This window comes from Cyanistes caeruleus, chromosome 6, assembly GCF_971803275.1.
Source record: "Cyanistes caeruleus chromosome 6, bCyaCae1.hap1.1, whole genome shotgun sequence".
NCBI classification, from domain to species: domain Eukaryota; kingdom Metazoa; phylum Chordata; class Aves; order Passeriformes; family Paridae; genus Cyanistes; species Cyanistes caeruleus.
Window position 1 is genome coordinate 47,244,266 of NC_141706.1, and position 21,461 is coordinate 47,265,726.

The 21,461-nt window shown below is 41.2% G+C and overlaps 3 protein-coding genes across 4 annotated transcripts in view; 1 reads left to right on the forward strand and 2 right to left on the reverse strand.

Moving 5' to 3' along the window:
* Positions 1-2,416: 2,416 nt before the first annotated feature.
* Positions 2,417-16,922, reverse strand: ALKBH1 (alkB homolog 1, histone H2A dioxygenase). The gene is made up of 6 exons (XM_023927755.2): positions 16,554-16,922; positions 13,741-13,849; positions 9,328-9,490; positions 5,717-5,807; positions 4,464-4,657; positions 2,417-3,946 (listed from the first exon to the last, which is right to left on the reverse strand). Exons 1-6 carry the CDS (start codon positions 16,677-16,679, stop codon positions 3,526-3,528), a joined length of 1,104 nt encoding a protein of 367 aa, XP_023783523.2. The 5' UTR covers positions 16,680-16,922; the 3' UTR covers positions 2,417-3,525.
* On the forward strand, positions 16,725-20,743 carry SLIRP (SRA stem-loop interacting RNA binding protein). Its single transcript, XM_023927756.2, has 4 exons — positions 16,725-16,839; positions 16,983-17,041; positions 18,729-18,836; positions 20,623-20,743. The coding sequence occupies exons 1-4, from the start codon at positions 16,746-16,748 to the stop codon at positions 20,680-20,682; spliced, it is 321 nt and encodes a 106-aa protein (XP_023783524.1). The 5' UTR covers positions 16,725-16,745; the 3' UTR covers positions 20,683-20,743.
* Positions 20,680-21,461, reverse strand: part of SNW1 (SNW domain containing 1) — a 28,175-nt gene continuing 27,393 nt past the window's right edge. For both annotated transcript variants that reach the window (XM_086893485.1, XM_086893486.1), the window contains one exon: positions 20,680-21,441. In XM_086893485.1, the coding sequence (XP_086749611.1) occupies positions 21,237-21,441 (205 nt within the window). In that variant the 3' untranslated portion in view covers positions 20,680-21,236. The remainder of the gene's footprint in view (positions 21,442-21,461) is intronic.

Sequence of the window (21,461 nt, forward strand, 5' to 3'; positions counted from 1 at the left end):
TATGATTTCATCAGAACTGAAGTATGCTTAGAGGACACTGAATTATTGCTCAATTAATTTTGCATCCTAATTAAGTAGAAGAAAATCTTATAGCTGATAAGTCTCTTTTCTGTGTTAAATCAATCCTGTTTCAGGTGTGATGCAGAGAATAACTTAGATGAATAGAACAAGACAGATCTGAACTGCTGTCTGCACTACGTAAGACACTGGCCAGCTGTGCCACCACCCCAGCTGTGGCAGTGTGATGCTGCCACTATCTCAGCAGTCCCTACTCAGCTTCCTTCCCCAGCCACTTACTTCTCTCTACCTACTAGCTCTGCAGAGCATACTGCAAAATAGAGCTTAGGTGCACCTTACTACAATCCCTAGAAATACCTGCTGTGAAACAGTGAGGAAAAAAAGTCAAAAAGCTCCCAAAGAAAGGAAAAATACCTAAGATCAGAATCATTCCAGCAGCAGACACAGCTTTAGGGACTACCTTGCCCATAAGTTACTGCCCGGCAGCATGGAAAGGCCATGCAGTAAATCTCTCTTGGGCACCAGCCAGCAGTTCAGCTGCAACACTGAGATGTTCTAGCACAGTTCTCTCAAGAGGACTGAAAATGTTTCATTTGTGCAGGCAGCTTCCTCTTCTGGTTCCAGTATTCATCCCACTGCACTTTCTCATTTAACTGGAGATTTATTTTCCCTTTATTCTTGACTTTAAAAAAAGCAGTAACTGCTGGACAGCTAGCTTTATCTACAGATCACATAATGAACAGCGTCCGTGTGGTAAACAATGTGCTTCAGTTCCAGGTGGCTTTGAAAGAAACACATGCTTATCTTCCTGTAATCAACTCATTACATAAATTTTCTTGCAGAATTGGTCCAGATGTCCTCTTCTTTCCCTCTTTTCCCTCAGAGGAATTACAAACTACAGAGATTATCTCAGCATGCACCTATATGAACACAAGCAATTATCTGTGGTACCTATAGATACAAAAATTTGATCAGTGCTATGAAAAACTCCTTTTATATCATAACAAGCCCTAGCAAATGTCAGACACTGAAAGCTGTGTGGAGTAGGTCAGTGTTTCCTGAGTGTATTACTGGATGCAGCCCTAATTCCCTGCCTTCTTCCCAGGACTTACTGTCTCTTTGAAATTATATTCCGGAAGCAATTTGCAGAGCCTGCAGAAGTCCTGTGGCTTGCTCACTTGTACTCCACTCTGCTCGCAGAACCAATGATCCTGCTAGGTTGGCAGTTCAGGAAATTCTCTCTTCTTATTATTGTTTTTCCTGGTACATGGATGTGTATTTTTTTTCTGGGTCAATTCCTGTATGTCCATTTCTGGGTCATGGACTTTTCATTTTCTGGGTGTCTGATACAGAATTAGATCAAGGCTGTCTTACAATGGAATCAGATAAAAAGCTTGACTGCAAGTAACTCAGCAAATTCTCAACTCAGTCACAACTAAACATAAGGCTTCAATGGACTGGATCCTTCTCATGACCAATTGCTATCAGTAGTTTGCAGCCATTTACTACAGTTTTTAACTGCAGAGGGTAAACAGTATGGTTTCTTGTCTTTGAATCACAGGAACAACTGAATCCTGAAATAGATGATTGTTTGTCATAAATATTTATAGGGAACAAAAGACATGAAAACCATGGACTTCCAATTCAGCCTGTGACAAAGAAACCAGCTCCTGTTCAATGCTTTCTAGTTCATGACTCTGTCTTGTCTCATCATCAGAGATTAGTGAGTTGGACAATCTTTGCTTCTTTCTCCAGAATGAAGAACAGTTAGCCTGCCTTCTCAGTCTGGAAAACAGATTTCTCTCCATCCTTCTCCATCTTCAGGTGCCACTAAGGGAGCTTTGCTGTTTTCTGAGCTTGACTCAGCCAACTTTCTTTTCTGGTCATGTTGCAACCTCTCTGCATAATATATTCACTCTCCTAGGGCTCAGCTGTAAATATACCAGGCCTAGGCTACAGAAAGGACACACACCTAGCATAGAATAAGATATTAAAACTCATATCTAATTATTTTACACTTGAAGTTACTGAAACTCTTTACAGTATTGTATAAAGAATTAATCGCATGCACATTAACACACATTCACCTCCTATGAAATAAGCAGACCAGACACTGTAGCCATGAGGAAAAGCTGCCACATATGTATTAAACTGAACTTTGACACTGCAGGCAACACCCCTCTGCAACTGCCCAACAAACCCTGAGCTGCCCCTAAGCAAAGCAGCTCTGCAGACATAGGCAGGGCTCTTCCCCAGGAGCAGATTGCAGAGGCAGTAGATCCAAAAGAAGCCTGGACGGAACTGCACAAGAGATACAGCAGCACTAACAATACACTGGAACAACTAATAGGGAGAAAAAGAAAAGAAGAAAATAGCCAGCCCAAAACTGATAGAGATCTTTAATTTAAAAACCAAGTAAGTTTATTCATTGGGAAAGTGCAACAAAATACCCCAAGGATAGTGCATTCCACTCCAACAATTAAAATTGCATTGAAAGGTATATAGGAAGGTCTGAATCTTAAAAAGAACTAGAACAAAAGCTAGTGCTTTTCTTTGTTTCAACATATTTATCTTTGGGTGACAGAGATAGTCACTGATTAATTTTTTAGATACTTAATTTACAGCTTCATTGCTTTTATTTGCAAGTTATCCTGTTCCTTACAGATACTAGCTTGGGACTGGAGAACTGTAACACACAGGCACTTAGGAGACGGCAGTTCTGAAAGAATGGCGATGTTTGGCTCAGTCACATACTTACTGCTGGGAGGAGACCCAGTTGGGAGCTACTAGATATTCTAAGTAGATATTGCTCACAACTGTTTCTCTCTATAATCTAAGATGTTCAGTACCATTCATAAAAGCAGATTCTGCTGCAGCTGAGGGGAAGCAAGAAGGCAAAAGGAGAGTACAGGACTACAGCAAGCTTACAGCAGACGTTGCTTGAGGGAGCTGCCAGTTTCTGACCACTGAACGCATTTTTGCTGTAGAAGTAATTACCTTGAAAATGTTGCAGGTAGATCTCACACCCACAGCAGCCATTGTCATTCACACATGTTACTTTGCTTCAGCTGAGCTTCAGCTAAGCTTTACAAGCCAAGCAGCATTCTCTGTTACATAGCAATTATGTATCTTTTACTAACACTCTCTGCCCAATGATTTCAAAATACCTTGTAGGGATCACTCCTAAAGCTTAAACCGAGCTTCACCAAAAGCTTAAACCATTTAAGCTTAACCAAGCTTAAAATTCTCTGACATAGTTATTTTAAAGGAAACAGAGTATAGTAAACATTTGCAACAAAATGCCAATAGAGTTAATCTCCCGAGTTCTAGTCCAGAACTTATCCTTCTTTTCCTTTTAAATTCTTTTTCTCCTCCGATCTATTTATGACGGCAAGAAGGACTATGTTTATTCACTGCAATACAAACAAGTGACTTCCAGTATTACACCGGTTCCTAATTCCATATGGAGATTGCCTGTCCAGTCCATTTCAGTATGATCTCCTGGTCTCAGCTCACTGTGTTTGGTTTATGTCTTTTGGCTTTACTGTTCTCATGATAACTCTCTTCAGAGGTTGCTTGGCCCTTTCTATTTGTCCCAGATTCCTCTGGAAATTTCTGACCCTCAGCCAGCACCTGTCGAATAGTCATGTTGATGCGGGAGGACTGCAGGTACTTGGCACACACCTGCCAATCCTCATCAGAGCCGTGCTCAATGACTGAGCCAACAGGAAGGTCTGAAGAAAGAGCTTGGTTGAGGCATGAAGGCAGAGCTGTCCCCTCAGGGTTGGGGAGGACCCGGGGGACAGCGTGGTACAGCAGGCGACTGAAGCCAGACATCACCATGATATCTCCACTGTGCATGAACATTGCTGTCGGGGCCTCCTCCCGCTTCAGGCCCCCAAGCAAGAATATTGAGGATTGCCCAAAACTAGAGATGATGTAAGGATGGAGAGAGAAGAGAAAGCAAATTCAGGTAGAGAAAATTTTCTGTACAGTAAGAAAATATCAGCAGTTAAATTCCTTTAAAAATAAACATCCCAAGCAATCACAAAAACCAGAGGGACTCCTAAGAACAGCTTTTAGGTGAAAACATGGCAAACACACTAAGAGATCTGATTCAAGCACACTGCAAGCAATTGCCCTGCCAGGTTTGAAGTTCCGTTGAGATACTTCTTTAGTACCCAAGTGACACTCTGCTGCTTTAGAACAGAACTGTGCAAAAGGACTTTTCACTCCAGGCACCACATCCATGCTATTCAAGCAGTTCTTAAAGAAAAACCTATGTCCCTGACCTACAGCCTTCTGCTGTTCAAATCTTCTGAGAATGAAGATTATATACCCAATTAGCAAACTAGATCATACTGCCTTCCTATAACAATATGCAACCCTAGGAAAAAAAACCACTTATCTTTCCATAACACTCAAGTGTGCTTTCCTTGACTTACCTGAATGATAACAGGGGCTGAGAATGGTCTAGTTCAGACTCATCCACATGAATTCCCAGTGAAGAGTCAAAATGATAGTAGTTCAAGATCCCTGCTTGGGCTTGGAAACCCTGAAAGCCACAGGCTGCAGCCACTTGTTTTGATAGGAATGCAAGGTCTGAGGGGAAAGGAGTGTGGTGATTTGCTGAGTACTTCTGGAAGGAGGAGAAAAAAATAAGAAAGCCACACCCAACACATCAGAGCAGCAAATACACTTTGAAACAAGCATTGAAAAAGAACTCAAAAGTCCAGCTGATAGTCATGGAGAAGGACATGACATTTACCTAGAAAGTAACTACAACACAGGCAGAACCACAGCAAATTTACCTCCTACCGTTAAATTTGTGGCCTAGGCTGAGGCTGCCAGAGATTCTATTAATTGTGAAGTTAATCATTACATCTAGATGCTAAACTTGAAATCAGGATCTTCTCAGTCACAATGTGAAGCTGCCAATGGAAAGACAGTTTCTGTAGCTGATCAACAGAGCTCCAAAACAAGCATCTTTATTCCTTCATAAATAACAAGGAGGGATCAATTGCAAACCTATTTTTTCTCTCTCCCATAAGTCATTCTGAGAGGACTGGAAGATAACCAGATAAACTTTTATTAAGGACATCCAATAACAGGTTGATCTGGTAAATAAAAGGCTGCAACCAGATTTGGTTATCTGCAAAATATAGCTAAGATGCATATTCACTCTGCCAGTGGTCATCAGCCTCCATCAACCTCAGTCTCATGAAAAAATGTTTATTTTGATCAGGATCCTCAAAACAGCTGTTAGTTGATAAGAATGCATTATAGTGGTTCAGACTCATTTAATTTCAAAAACACATGAGCTACAGTCTCTTTTTGCTCCTGCTCACTCCACCAAAAAAGAGCAGTTTCTCTGAAGTCACACTCATCTTAAGTAGTTAGCAACGTTTTTGTAATCATCCCTTTTGGCAGGTAAAAATGCCACTTACCCTGAAATAGTCTCAGGTTTAGACCTGAGTGTATGCTATCATGTTAACTTTCAAATGAGAGAATGCAGCAATGGGCTTTTGCTGTTAAACCCTTCACAGTAAACCAACACAGATTAAAATGTTCTTAAAATGTTAGTGCCTTGCCTCAAGACTGTCTTGTAGGATCATAAACATTTTATTTCATGATGTCCTTCTCAGCCATTCTGAGTGCTTATGGCTAAGAAAAATGGAGAAGAATTTTATCTCAATACCTTAGTATCCCAGTTATAATGGTAACCAAGGGTCACCCAGCGCAGCTTCTCCAACAGGCTCCTGGGCTCCCATTTACTGGAACCCTTTCTTCTACAAAGACAAAATATAAAGAAATAGGAGATGTATTTATTTCTGAGGGGTCTTCTGGTAGTGCAGCATACAGTAATGAAATTCACTCATCCATTTCACAGCATATTAAAACCAGTCAATGCTATTAAAACTGATCAATACTAAACTTTTATTTTCAGTGCTAATACTTTTTTTCTCCAAAGACCTTGAAAATTTAGTTCATGGAATGTGTGCAAGCTATGGGGCTTACTACCAAGCACTGACGGTTGGAAAGCTTGTATTTTCAACATGGTACCTAAGAGATTATTGGATGGAAACACAATGAGCAGCATAGATTAAGAAATTAGAATTAAACACATCCTATTTGAGCACACAAAAAAGAAAGACCAGAATCTGAAGATCTGAAAGCTGCAAATGGAAGGAAAAAATGTTCTAGGCACTTAATGGAAAATTACAAGAAAGGAAAATTAGTTGCCTGACAGTGAAGCATAGCATGCTGCCTAATATTGCAAAGGGTGCTTAGTTCTACTACTTGATACTTTGGTAAATGTCCTTGGGACAGACTGACCTGCAGTAAAAAACAAGACTTCTCTAGCTATAACCACAGCATCAAGAAGTCTAGACTGCAGCTGTCCCCATATCCAGACTGCTATGCAGGGCAAAGAACTGTTCTTACATGACAACCCTAAAGTAAAGGGACTGAGTGGTTTGAAACCACACACCAATTTACCATTCTTACTTGAAGGTGATAAAAACAAGAAGAGGATTCAGGGAGAGGCTTCTAGTACAGACTATGGAAAAGCCCTTGAAAAGTTAGAGTGTAAGTAACTGAATCAGATAGAAATATGTTAATGACAAATACAAAAAAGAAGGTACATATCTATCTTCTAGTCTATTCATTTCAGCAATTTCAGTGTACTTTTCTCAAGCCAAGTCACATATTATGGTAAAAAAAGAAAAAGACATAAAAGGGAAATATACTCAGAAGATAAACAGTAGTACCAGACGGCTGGCTCTCATTTATAGCCTCATTAGTTCAGCCTGACATGCTCTCTTTTGCAAAAAAAAAATTGATATTTGTGCTGCCATGGTCAAGTCCCAGCCAAACATCTGCAATTAATGTGCATTTTTACTTGGACACGCAGCTTGTTCCTGCCCTTCAACTATGCCTGCTGATAGATCCTAAGATAAACCAGGAACAGGAGTAAAAGACCAGTTCCTTTACCTTTAGTAATTTTTGTTAGCTCACTGATTATTGAAAATAGTCTTTCCAATTTCCATCTGTCATGCAGTAACAGCAACTGCAATTACCATAAACACCAACACAGTAACTGTCAAATACATGCTGCTTGGAACAATTTGTGTGGCCCACAAGCAGGTAACACAGCATTTAGAAAAGGGAGAGCCCACAGTTTGTTCATGTACGTCTTTCAACTGACAATGTTCATAATGAAACAATTTTAGCATGTGCCTTTCAAAAGTGCCCTTCTTTCACTACAGTGCTAGAGTGTTTGCACAACAGCAAGAGCCCAAATGTGTGTGGGAAGTCCTTATTCCCAGAACCTGGTATTTTGTGATTTCACATGCAATTGCTAAGAAGGGGAAAGTGTGAGTCATGTGTATCTGGAAACAATGAGGTCCCACAAGAAAGCACAGAAAAGGTCTGGTATAACTATGTTACAAAAAGACTGAACAGCATGGGAGCTTTGGTCTGAAGATTGCTTGTTTTTCTATTTCCTGGTAATGATTACATCTATAAAACCCCTCCAGCCTTTTCCTTTTATACAGGGATGGACATATCTATATACCTGTGTATCTCTATCTCCCTTGTGGGAATGCTCTATTTCCTTTTATTCTTTTAACTGTCCCCAGCACCAGAGAAAATACTCAGGCTCCACTTTGTGAGGAAAGCATAGCATATATTTCTAGGAACTATACAGATTCACCCTACCTCGTGATTCCAGCATTCTGAAAAGAGCAGATAAGCCATGACCCAAGCACATGCATGCATTATCCTGATGGTTTTAAAAAGCATTAAAGTTGTGACCCATCTTGGAAGTAGACCTCTTTTTAGTTAAGCACTGTTTCTCACCTCCCTGAAAGGCTTTCACTCCAGATACTAGAGAGGCTGGCTAGTTTCATCTGTTGCCCCTAGGTATAAGCACAAATACAGCAGTTTGCTCACTTGAAGACTCAGGTAAGTACTTCAAAATACTGCCAGGGTTGCTGCCAGCCATCACTCTCCCAAACACTGTTCTCAACTGAACTGAATTCAGCTGCAAATTAACTTCTGTTCTGATCATTATCTGCACACAGGAGGTTCTGATGGGGGAGGCCTGTCAAACTGGAACACTATCCCACTTTTTTCAGCCATTGGGCACAATCCTTTCACAGAACCATTTTTCATTCTTGATGGAACACAAAAATGGTGTCTACATTTCTGTAACTAATTCTGACTGAGCCTGGAAGATACAAGTGAGACTATAACTTATCTTATAGAGAAAACTTATACTAACTTCTTCTAAAACTGCAGTTAGAAGTCCCAATCTTACTTTTGCCATTCTGTATCTTGTAGATGTCATGACTTTTTTTGAATAAAAATGTCAGCATGTTAACCTCACTAAGAGACTGAGGTGGAAGATGAGCATTGTAGGGAACTCTTGTGGCACCACCACACAAAACAATCATTATGAAAAATGAGCAGTGAAATCAATAAGGTAACAATAAATATCCAAATAGCTAAAAGATTGTGTATTGTAAACAGTCTGTCTTATATGTATTTTTACAGGTGACTTTATTAAAGTTCAAGCTTTAAAATAGTTTTCCTTTTTTTAAACTTTCTACTTGACCTCAAAACTGGGACAAACTTGCCAATAAATTCCAAATCAGGTAGAGGAAAAGCAGCTACATCAGCCACAGAATTCTGAACCTGAAAGAATCTTTCAGATTAAACAGGATTGCCATTGAAATAGTACATTTAATACATGTAATTCAATGTCATGCTGAATTAAAAAGAACCACAAACAAAACCAAACTAAAATAAATACTTCAGAAAATAAGAACACAGAAACTGGTAGATTTGAGAAGCTCAAGAAAGTACAGCTAATAGCATTTCAATTGCAGTGTAGGGGGTCTAAGAGCTGACTGGGAAAAAGTGCTACCATTAGTGGGGAGTTTTGGAAAGGATCCATTTTGCCTAGGAAAACTGAGGCCTAGAGGGACTTCATGGCTCCACTTGTAGCTGAGCTTAGCAAGCTTCAAGCACCCCATCAGCCAGAGTCACTATTTAACATTCCCCAATGGCTTTAGAACAATATGCTACTAGAAAATCCCACCAAGAATGAAAGCGGACGATTAACAAGGATGCACATGAGGCCATGAAATATCCATCTTTAACTTGGCATGTCTGACACCATCTTTATTCTGCCAGTATGTAGATAATCTTCTGCAGCTTCCCTTCCCTGCTCAATTTTCTTAGACCTTCTCAAAGATGAGATCTGGCTCCATTAGTTTTGATCAAGAAAGGTGATAGTGAACTCACCTCAGCTGCTCCTTGCTCTGTCCCCACAGGTCAGTGATCTTCTCAGGAGCCATGTGCAGATCCAGGTTGCAGACATTGGGTTTCTCAGGGTATAGCTTGAGACACTGCTTCACCCAGTGACGCTGGCAGCCCGGAAGGAAAGGATTTGGTATGAAAATAAACCCTGACCACAAAGGAAAAAAGAGAGGATGGAGACAAAATAGGATTAAGTATTTCCCTGTTTTTTCCCTGAATCTAGAGCAAAGGCTAGGAGTCAGAGGTACTGAAAAAACCCCTTAGACATACAGCCATTGACTCTGCATAAAAGCTGATGAAATCTATTATAGTTAAGTTAAATGTGAATTGTTTTTCTCAGAAAAAACAAATGGTGGCACAAGGTAGAAGGCAGAGAGGGCAACCAACACTGGTCCAAACAAAAATTACAATAAAGGACATATCTATGTAAGGCACATTGATTACAAGAGATAAGGGAATAAGAACATGGAAATCCAATTGCTTTGGAGTAAATTTTATTTTGAAAATTATTCAGCATGACTTTTCTCTTAAGCCCAGCAAAGTTAAAGTAATTCTGACTGAGTTTTTCTAAGCTTCAAACTAACTTTATCCCTGTTTCTGAACCCATACTGTCTTCCTATTGCCACTTCAGAAAGAAGTCCCTGAGCTGAGTACGTGTCTAGTAATGTAAAGTGTCCTCCCACTTTGCTTCATTCTTATTTCCTGGTAAGTCTGGTTGTATCCATATTTGCATTTTGATATGGTAACTCTCAGAAAGGGGCATGAAAGTCAAATTATATGCCAAACGGCTTGTTGTTGACTGTGAATACTTTGCAGACATTGTTAATTAACGAAACAAAAAATAAACATGCAGCTATTGTGCACATTCATTTAGCCAGGCACCTCAGGCAGGGTTCAAGCAGCAGTCCATATGAGAGATGCTATTGATCTGTACTGTACCTGCTCTGAGAATCAAGGCACTCTCTCAAAGACTGTCAATTCAGTAAGACTCACCAACACAAGATCCACATGTAAAGAGAGATAACGGTACAAGAGGAACAAAGGAAAAGGAGGTTTTAAGGTTTTGGTCTGTTGTGTGTTTTTGAACTCAGTCATATGAAGTTAACAGAGACAGAAATAGATGAAAAAAGAAGCAGCAAAGCTGGAAGTCTCAGTAGGATACAAACTTGCCTTGTGGCCTTATGAAAGTAGTAATAAAACCACAAAAAGAGCTACCTGCCCGCATACCTCTCAGACTCAAGATTAAAGTAACTGGTTAGAAAAAAAGCCTTCAGTGTATTAATAACAAATGGTCATCCACTCTGTTCCCTGCACCTTCAGACTATGGCAGCCATCTGATAGGTTTGGCTACAAGAAGTTTCTTTGCCAGAAGCATTACATTTACTTGCTGTTGGCATCTGCATAGAACAGAATATTAATACTGCCCCTCCTGTCTACAGCTTTTGATGTGAGGTTCTTGAAGCACTTTACTACAATCATGAAATTACACTCTGCTACGTATTATTATCCCCAGGTATTAATAAAGGCATTGAAACCTGGAGAGTTAGTTACAAGCCGAGATGAGAACAAGAATCCAGATTTTATGGCTTTTATATCACAAACTTAGAACATGTTCATGTCTCTCCAAACCTTTCCTTGACATAGGTTACTCTTAAGAAACTAGATTGGTCTAGATTTACAAAAGCACTAATAACTAAAAAGTGGGTTACTACTGTGCTAATTGTTTCAATAAAGGCAGAAACCAAATTTCTAACAGTTGCCGAGTTTTACTATAAAATTCTATGTAAACACAGAACAAAGACTAATAGTGCTAGAAATCAATGACTTGGACACAATAGGAGGAAGAAGAGTAAGAAATAAGAAATATATTTCTGTAGCAATCTTTCTGAACTGACTGAAGAACACCATAGACAAACTTTGAAGACAACATAATTGCACCTCTTGGCCTTGAAAGCTGTGGGGGGAAAGAGCAAAAGAATTTTTCTTTGTGAATGTGTATACTAAAGGAAACTGCCCTGAGGAAGCAGATGCAATTCTCTTTACTGCAGCACTATCTTGCTATGTATTACAAATTAATTTTCACCTAATCAAAGTGGTCTCCAACCTCAGTCAAAGGACGGAAAAGACATGCAGATGTCTAACAGCAAGAAAAACCTCTAATGAAAAAAAACCAGGTGTCAGTTACAAAGACAGCATCACATGCTTCTCACCAAACTCAGGACACTGGAATAGAAATTCACCCAGATTCCTTAATCTTCTATTTCATTGCTTATTGTGGGGAAAAAAACCAAATTACTTCCTTTTCATTTGCTCACAGAAAAACTAAAGAAATTCTTATTTCCCTTAGAAGGTTCCTGGAACAGCTGGTTACACATCTCCTACTGTCTGAGGATGTCCAGATAAAGGTAGCTGAAAACTGATAAAATAGTAATCTTTTCAAGTACACATATGGCTTGATTCTAAACAGGACAGATAATTTGTCAATGTATTTGCATTTCATTTTAGTAAAAGGTTTCCTTTGCCAAAGCAGAAGAGAAAAGCAGTTAAGTGGAACACCTGTGATTCCCCACACCCCCTATGTAATTACTAGGAAAGACATTTAGACAGACAGATAATGACAAGCTGACCAAGCAAGGGCAGCTGTAATATGACAGGTAAGTGGAACAAAACATTCATAGAGGCAAGAAGAGGCAGAAGCCTTCCTCCTGAAGTTATTCAATTCCCTTTGTATTAAACATGCCAGATGGGTAGCGTGGCTGCTTCAGTTTCAGAAATGCTAGGCTGGCTTCAAAGCACCCACACAGAAACTGACTGAGGTCCCAATGAACCAGAAGAAACATGAGAAAAAGCATAATTAATCAAACAAATCCCTGAAATAAGGAGGATTTGGGGAACTATAAACTCATTAGCCTTACCAAAACCCAATAAAATTATGAAGCAAACTTTCATTGGCATTCACTTCCAGACACACGGTGGCTAGGATCAGACAGCATAGAAGGCAGATTTTATCTAACCAGCCTTACTGCCTGCTACTGCCTGTGAGATCTCCAGACAGGGGGAAAACAGGAGATGATGTTTATATCGGCTTAAGAAAAGTTTCCCACTTGGTCTTCTACAGCACCATTGGAGTGAAACTGGGAACCATAATTTTTTTGGCCAAATTGAAAGGGTAAGCAAAAGGTGGCTGGATCACCAGGCTTAAAGAATAGTGATTTGATGATTCAAAGTCTAACTGCCTAAACTAAGCAGCTGTTATGAGCTGCATTCTTTGATCCTGGGGCAAAGACTGATAACAACATCTACATCAACATGGATGATGGAATGTTCACCCTCATTTCACTTACAGATTACACTAAATTGGGGCAGCAGTGGATATGCTGGAGGCTACTGCTGCCCTGAAAACAACTTTGACAGCTGAAGAACTAAAGAGAATCTCAGAATTACAGTGGTAATTCTGCATCTGGGGCAGAATAGCCCCATGCAACAGTATGGCCCAAGAGTCAAGAGCAGCTCCAAACCAAGGCCAGGCTGCCTTGAGCAGCCTGTGAGCAACAGTGAGGGCTAGTAACACATCTTGGTATTGGTGAGCACCACCTAAAAGCAGGAGAGAGGATGGGAGCCAGATTCTTCTCAGATGTGCACAGCAAGATTATGAGAGACAACAGTCACAAATAACAGCAAGACAAATTTTGATAAGATATAAGGTTTAGGAAAAAAAACATGGCCGAACATCAGTACAGGTGCCCAGAGAGGATGTGTAATCTCTATCCTTGGAGATTTCCAGAATTTAGCCATACAAACCTCTCAGCATCCTGATCTAACTTGCAACTTCATCCTGCTTTAAGCAGGGTGCTGGCTGAGACCTCTGGAGGTGCCTTCCAACCTAATACCTCTCTGTGACTACACCAGGTAAACTGCAAACCTAAAACACATTTCTATTTTTGAAATAACCTGCATAATGAAATCTGCATATTGAATAGGCCAATAGGTTCTTATTCACTTACTGTAGTCCATGTCCTACACTGACAAGTAGATGCCACACCTCAACTGTGAAACTACTGTATTTCAGCCACATACCCAATGTGCATGATATATATTGAAGAAAAACAGATTCTACAGAAATGTAGTCTCTGCCAAAGGCAACAGGAATCCATTCTCATGAGCTATCATCTGGTTGATCTCACTGTGAAACAACTGTCTTTTCTCACCTTCGTAAATATTGCTGTATCCCACCCTTTAGCTGATTTCTTTGTCCTCCTGCACTTACGATAACATTAAATTACTCTTAGGCAAACCAAAATAGCTTTTTCAGGTAGGACAAGAAAGATAAGATTGAAACTGTGTGAATTCAAAGCAATGAGGTTGTGTTTAATTTTTCTGGAAATCAGAGGTACCTACCTGGATACCCACTGAGGCCATACGCTTTCCACTGGCTAACTGGCTGTAATCCTGCTCTGTAGGCATCTTGATCACTGACTGCAGAAATACTGAGCTGTGATCTGAACACCTGGCAAAAGAAAACAGATCTGGTTAAAAAAACACAAAGAGAAACACAAAACTCATCCAAAAACAGCATCTTAAAGGAAGAATGCTACTACGCTTGAAGGTAACTCTTGTGAAAATGCCAAATGTACCACAGAACTACTGTCTAAACAGCTGTGATCAGGACAGGGTGAACAGCGCCAGTACACATGCAACATAAGAATCTAAAGGTACTTACAGGTTTTACCTACAGATGAGATGTGCCCTACTCATAAAAGAACACACACAATATATACCAATAAGAAAAAACTCATCATGATTTGTCTGTTCTCACAGTACAGCCTCATCATTATAAACCATTCTGGTAATTATCAACTTCCATTACAGAGCAACATATTCATAACACTTTATACTTTCAAAGAACATTCCAGATACAAGTTACTCATTATCCTATAGGGTAGATGAATATTCTCATCTCTAATTTACAGAAGGATAAGCAGTACAGCAATGAAGTAGCCAAAGCTGTTTGATATGAAGGACTATGGAAACTCTGTCAATTCTGAATGCCATCTGTTGCCAACACCAGGATCAACAACAGCTCAAGGCTTGGCAAGATGTATTTGCTTGACATACTCTCTTAAGTTGAAATAGCACATGTATTTAAGCTACCATTTGCTGAAAAATCCCCACTAAACTCATTCTACTGGGCTGCCACTCCCTTCTACCCTTAGGACGGGGAACTGTCTTCAGGAGGGCAAGGCAGAGGCAGGTTGGTTTTGTTCTAGCTTAGCTCTTCAGTCCAGCTCTCCATGCAGCAGTGGAAAAATACAGGTTCATATAAGGAAAGAGATGACCAGGCACAGTAGGAATAAACATGCAGAGACTGCAAGACTTTGTCTGTGACAACTTAAAATGTTTATCAAGGCCTTTGCACAAAGCCTCTGTAGTGGTTCATGTGTAAATCAGTCTCTTTGCAGCTGACAGCTCTGGTTAACATTTTCTGAACAACAGGACTAAATTACATACATAGAATTTCTAAGAAATTCTGAACTACTGCTGGACAGCACCTTCTGGCAATATAGTAAGCTTTACTCATTTTTCAGCTCTTTGTCAAAAGCAGCTTTGTGAGTGCCAACCTTTGTGAGCTTACTTCACATTCCTGTCCACAGAATGTCCCCAGGAATGCTCATCCTCTGACCAAAACTCTGCCACCTCACTGCCTGCTCAAAGTGCTTCCACGCCAGCTATTGCCTGGGCTTCTGGAGAACAGGAGATGTTTCTGTGCTGCAGAATTGCATGTGCTGAATCAGTTCAATAAGCCTGGTAACAGGGCAGATGGGGTACATCACACTTCACTGAAGAGCTCAACTGCTTGAAGCAGTTTTCTGAGAATAAAGAAGCAATATCATCTGGGCCAATCTGCCCAGCCTGTAGCACTTAAAGAAGAAAGCCAGATGTTTTCAACCTGAGGGAAAGAGGAATAAAAGATGTTTTCATTAGTAAGCTGTCACCTGATCTTAGAAGGTAACAGGCACAAAAAGAATTGTATTTTGAGAAGACATATCCTTGTGATGTTTTCAGATACTTTGAATTTCCCAGAAGAGCCATAATGCTGTAATGCTTTACCAAATACAGGAGTCCTCGAAGCTCAAGAAAGGCTGAAATGTTAACAATTTCCTTGGTTAATTCTAATGCCTCTAACAATTTCATATGGGTAAGATTTTGTGTTCCATTAGCAAAAGCAAAATTATAGTCCAAAAAGATAGAAAAATAAATAAGCTCAATAGAACACTAAAAATAAAAGACTAAACACTGAAACTATGAAAAATTAGGCGAAGTTTCATTTGAACTATATTCCTCACTAATTTTTTTGCATAAGCTTGTAAGTAGAAAATCCCTGGTTAACAACACTTTAGCAAATACATGTCATCCTTTTGTGAGGCAACAAAACAGAAGGCAAGTTTTAAGGATCAACTCTTCATCACTAAAGACATGGTAAACTACTATGATGGCTACTACTTTCAGCTGCGCTAATGCCTATATTCCCCAACCCACTGGAACAGCTGAACTCATCCTGATGACTAAGCCAGGCATTTATTATACAGGAGCGAGAAAGAAGAAGAAACTTGACTAGAGGGAAGGCAGCACAGCAAGGGAAAGCTGACTCCAGCTCACCCATTTCAGGTTTAAGACAAGGGCCACCAGGCCCAGGAAACAGTTCCGAGAGTGAAACTTGCGGGGTTTTATGTCCATACATTCTGGTGCTTAAGTATCACATGGTTCTATTAGAGACTGTGAAGATCCCCGACTGCAGTGTAGGGAGCTAATTAAACATTATGAAAGTATATATAAGCAAAAGGAGTAAATCTGTGACCAGGCATCGTACTGGGCAAGGGGTTCCGCAGGGCACCCTGTGCCTTCGGGCAGCGTCCCACGGCTCAGGGGCACCCCGGGCGAGCCTGGGCGGCCGCGGGCCCTTCCCAGCTGCCCCTCTCGGGTCACACCTTCACTTTTCAACTATCACAGAGACCCACAAGAGGCTCAGCGCTCGAGTGCAGTGTCCTCTAGCCAGAAACAGAGAAGAACTAGGTATTCGGCACCAAAAACAGCAGGTGGAGAGAACAGGCTGCAGCGACACCGCCACAGCCCCGCACTGAGACCCCACGCAGAGGGCGGGAGCCCTCCGAGCCGCTCGCCGCGGGGCACGGGCGGAAGCAGCTCAGCATTACCTGGTCCCCCGGCGCGGAGAAGTCCACCACGCCCCGCAGGTCGGACGCGTCGCGCTTCCGATAGAAACGAAAGAGCCGACGGAACGCATCCTCCCCACCCTCACGGGTCAAGGCTGCCGCCGCCATTTCGGGCCGGCCAGGGCGGGGCCGCCTCTCTCTCTCTCCGTCCCTCCCTCTCACCGCAGTTCCGACATGGCGGCGGCCAGTGCAGTGCGGGAGGCCGGGCGCCGCTCTCGGCGGCTCTTCGATATCTTCGTAGCTGAGATTCCCTGGACGGTATCGAGCAGTGAGTCTGCGACCCCGCTCCCATTCCTCACCGCTGCTGGGCCTGGTGGGGTGGGGCGGCCCTGTACAGGCCGGGGGTCGGGCCAGGGCGGCGCGGCTGCGCGGAGGTGCCGGACCCGCGTAACCAGCTGTGTTTTTCCACAGAGGAGCTGAAGGAATACTTCTCCCAGTTCGGACCGGTGCAGAGGTGCCAGCTGCCCTTCGTGAGTACCCGCGTGTCCTCCGGGCCCCAGATCGCGTGTTCTCGGCGAAGCGGGGAAGAGCCTCCGGCTGCTCCTGCGGCTGAGGCCTTGCCCCGAAGCAGCTTCCCCACTTCCTCGGAGCTGCAGTCCGGACGCCTTTTGTTAAACTCTAGAGGGGTTTCCAGTGCTCTCTGTCCTTAGCTCCTTCTTCCCGGAGCGCCACCACTTGTTTGCGAGCGCTCGGCCTTATTGTGGTTTTCATTTGCTTTCAAAGAGCTTTACAATGTACATGCTTCACATCCTGCCGATGCTGCCATTTCTGAATAATTAATCTAAAAGTGCTTTTAGCTTCTTTATCATCGTGTTATCATTCTTCTGACAGAGAATAAAGTTTTTGTGTGCCTGGTCTCACTGGTCAAAAACTAAAGGTGTGGGTACGAACCTACCATCTTTTCCTGCTGTGGATTCAGACCCCATCCAGATTACAGGGCTGACACAAAACCCATAACCTCTGCAAGGTGCTGTCAGGGCCTTTCTCGTTTAGGCTGTTTATCTTCTGAGTGTATAGGTCAGGGATCCTAGTATCTAGTGCACTTTTTTAGAGATAAAGATTCAAAACCAGTGTTCCTTTGCAAGTAAATTGCAGGCCATTGCTGCCATTGTTGGAAGTGCAAAGGTTGTCTGCTTGTGTTTCTCCACGTGAAGTAATCCTGTTAAATTAAGCTCAGTGCGTAGTGAACTTCAGTTAGTGAGCTGATGGATTCACTCTCTGTTGAGGATTAGTTTGGAAACAGAGAGTTTGAAACAGGCTGGTTGTTCTGAACACTTGACACTTAGGCGCTTGCCTGTCATGTTTTTCCTCAAGCCCACCTCAGACTGCATTGTTTTGTTGCAGAGTCTGGCAGCTTACCACAAACCCATCTCCATCACTGATTAAAGTGATTCATGTGTGTACATTCAGATTCAGTGATTGAGGAGTTTCATTAATGCTTAAAACCCAGAGGTACAAAAATCACCAATGTAGGACAGCCTAATTTAGACATCACTGTGATACTGAAACCAGGCTGTACCTTGTAGGTGGTTTGGAAGTGTTGCCAGTTATGCCTGGTGGTGAGTGGCTGAGCTGTTGTGAGCTCTGAGTGGGATCACAGTAGGGATAGAAGTCACTTGGATACACCTGTCTTTTCCTCATTATCACCTGTTTATTAACAACTGTCTTTTCTGACTGGCAAAGTATTTCTAAAAATAACTTTTTTTTAGAGCAATTAGTGCTTGTCATTCTGAATTGCACTCTGCTTTCCTAGTCTCTTAAACAGCTGCTTTATCTTGCTGAATGTTTTTCAAGTACCGTGGCCATTTAAATGTCACTTCTGTTGTGACCAGCTTATTAGTAGATAAACACTGCAGTTTGAAACTACTGTCTATACATTATTCCAGTCTTCAATTATATCTTAAAATCGTGAGTTGTTGTTACTACTGCTAGATTCAAACTGAAAGGGATGTAGAACAGCCTTTGCTAGACCCTGCCATGCTGTCACTGACAGCAAATGTCTTAGTGTGAAAAAGGCTCCTGAAACAGCAAGTGTGTCAATTCCTCTGATAATTTCTGAATCCTTAAATTCAGTATCTGTAGAAAATTTTTAACAGCCTATTTCTTATAGTAATTGCATTTTGTTGGGTTTTTTTTTTTTTTTTAACTGGTAATTAGGACAGAGATACAGGCTTTCACAGACGTTACTGCTGGATTAAGTTCTCAGCTCCAGAAGTTGTTGAGAGTGTGTTACAGAAGGAGTCCCACATTCTTGAAGGTTCCAAGGTAATGTGCTAATTCCTTTAATGAAGTAATGGGATTAGTTGACTCTGCCTTCAACTGGACACAATAACATGAAAACATGACATACTCTTTCAAAATGTGGTTAGGATTTTGCCACTCAGCATGCTTTTAATGTTTTTTAACTCATTACTACTTCTGTTTATTCCCTCCTCTCAACTGGAGTTGTTAGGGGTCAAGATCATAGAGATACCAGAGAGATCACACTCAAGAGACCAAAAACTCCTGCTATGCTTAAGTAATGTGAATGCAGTAAAATTGTTTGGGATATGCTATGCAGTTAGTTTGCAGTTTGTAATGCTGGTTTCTGCATCTCATCTGGATGTTGAGTGGCAGGGGGAACATGATAAAGATTAAGTGATGCGAAGCTTTGAACTTTAGTGAAATTTTTTTTCAGCTGTCATTTCACACAGGAGAAATCAGCTGCTTGCTTTCACATATTCAAGACAACTCTAAATTTGCTTTAGGTGTAGGGTCTCATTCTGTCCATCTTTAACATTTTAAATGTTAGTAAAAGAAAAACACACCGCTTTGGCAATCTCAGTGCATTAGTGTACGGTATTGAGACAGTGTAATGATCTAGTATACATATAAAAGTGTCTGTCCTTGACTGGTCAGCTAGATCCAGACAACTCTCCTCCAGCACAGAAACAGAGCAAGACCTTCTCACTGCTTTCCCAACATTTAGTGTGCAGTGGTGTTGACAGATAAGGAATAATGAAGAACAGCGAGTCAATGGCTGCCCAAAGCCATTGATATATTAACAGCTCTCAAAATAATTAGAAATTTGCATCTGCTATGTTCCCTAAATAGGGGATTTTCTTACAGACTTACATGTGCTTGAGCTGATAAAACTACTCAGATGGTGTGTAGTACAGAGTGAAGCCACAAGCAACAGGCAGGCTGGTGTATCAGACACAATCAGCTCAAGCCTTTGATTAATTAATAAGAATTCTTCAATATCCATTTGATAACTAATTTCTTATTTTGAGATTTAAATGTTAGGAGATGTTGACAAGAGACTTCAGTGTTGCAGTATTGTGATTGTGTGTATTACTGCATCAGTTGTCATTGATTGTGGTTACTTCAGTACCTATTCCCAAGAAGAACCAACCTGTGAGTTCCAACTGTGGTACAAAAATGGAAGCAGAAATCAAGACTCCTTAAACTGTGAGTAGGCTCACAGCTTAAAGAATAGGCAGCAGGCTGGTTCTTCATAAAGTGTGCTGAACTAGGATGTTATCTGTATGCAATTACCAAATTAGGTACTAGAAATAGCATAGTATTTAGTGTCAGTTTCCTGGAAATTTTTGCCGCTTTTTATTCTTGAGGCTGTAAGGGATAGCCACATGCACTTAACTGCCTAGGCTTCAAAGACTGTACTCTCACAAGAGGTTCAAGCTAAGAGGCTTTTTTATAGTGAAAGAAAAAGCAGAAGGCAAACAGTAGTTATTTTCATTTCTTAAAAAATGCAGGCTTCTCTAGAATACATAAGCACTTTTTCCACTTTTTTCTAGGCTAGGTTTAGACAGTTACTTTTTATTAATTACAGTGGAAAGCACAAGCTTTCAAGATGCATTTTGCCGGTACAACTACCAATTGCTGTGCACGTATATTCAACTGTCCTGTCAGGAAAGCCCTGGCTTGGGGCTTGTGAAACTGAACTGGTTATAAAGCTTCTCCTTTCTATATCAATGTTGTGGGTGATCAGAAATGAAAAATAACAAAACATTCTTGCCTAGCTAATTTCAATAATTTCCGTTGTTTTCAGCTTACTCTCAGGCAGCAGATCCGTAGAAGACGCAGTCAAAGGAAGAGTCAAAGTGAGTGATGGAAGGAGGCTTTATTTCACTAAATTTAAAGAAACTAAAATAAAGATTATTGAGAAACTATGAATGAGTACTTGTTTTAAACCAGAAGCCAGCTGTTTCCCCTCCCTTGTTCAAATAAACTGTATAGCCACACTGAAACACTGAATCATTAACACCCCAGCATCTGTTACAACATAAGACAATCATTATATACAGCAGGAAAGTTTTTAACAGATCAAGTCAAAGCTTTAGCTACCTACAAAAACTAAAGCTGTAGGAAGGGGGCTACATTCTTACCCTGAGATGCTGGGCAATGGGGAATCAGCAAAATAGGAGAACTTGCTAAACAGTAATTAATTCCCTTATGAAATGTTTCAAAGTGGTCTCCATGTCTTCCGTCTCCTTGGGTAGCTGTCCTATGTAGACAAATTAAGTGTGTGTATATATCCACACGGCCAGAATTGTGAGCTGCTGTGTTACAACACTGTCCTCCTGTACACCCAATATTAAAAATCCTTTTGCATGAAGTCCAAGCTTGCAGTCCATTTCTCTACCTCTCAAGGAACAGAGGCATTCAGTCCTTCCTCCTCTTTTTGCTCTCATGCTCATGTTCCTTAGGGCGGCTGCTGTCTGATGGCCGTTTAGAACCACCATGTTGCTTAGCTTCTTCCAGAAACTTGTCCAAACCAAATGGATCCTCTTCAAACTGAACTGGTCCATCTCTGCCCCTGCCTCTGGTGTTACGATCCGAGTTGGAAAACTCTTTGTCGGGAACAAACCTGCAGGAGAAGATGATGCT

Excerpts from the sequence above, each read along its gene's own strand:
- ALKBH1 (XM_023927755.2), bottom strand. The coding sequence starts at position 16,679 with ATGGCGGCGGCAGCCTTGACCCGTGAGGGTGGGGAGGATGCGTTCCGT. Across the intron at positions 5,808-9,327 it reads CAGAGCAAGGAGCAGCTGAG|AAGAAAGGGTTCCAGTAAAT; the intron begins GTGAGTTCACTA and ends TTGTCTTTGTAG. Across the intron at positions 4,658-5,716 it reads ATTATAACTGGGATACTAAG|AAGTACTCAGCAAATCACCA; the intron begins GTATTGAGATAA and ends TCCTCCTTCCAG.
- SLIRP (XM_023927756.2), top strand. The coding sequence starts at position 16,746 with ATGGCGGCGGCCAGTGCAGTGCGGGAGGCCGGGCGCCGCTCTCGGCGG. Across the intron at positions 16,840-16,982 it reads TCCCTGGACGGTATCGAGCA|AGGAGCTGAAGGAATACTTC; the intron begins GTGAGTCTGCGA and ends GTTTTTCCACAG. Across the intron at positions 17,042-18,728 it reads AGAGGTGCCAGCTGCCCTTC|GACAGAGATACAGGCTTTCA; the intron begins GTGAGTACCCGC and ends ACTGGTAATTAG.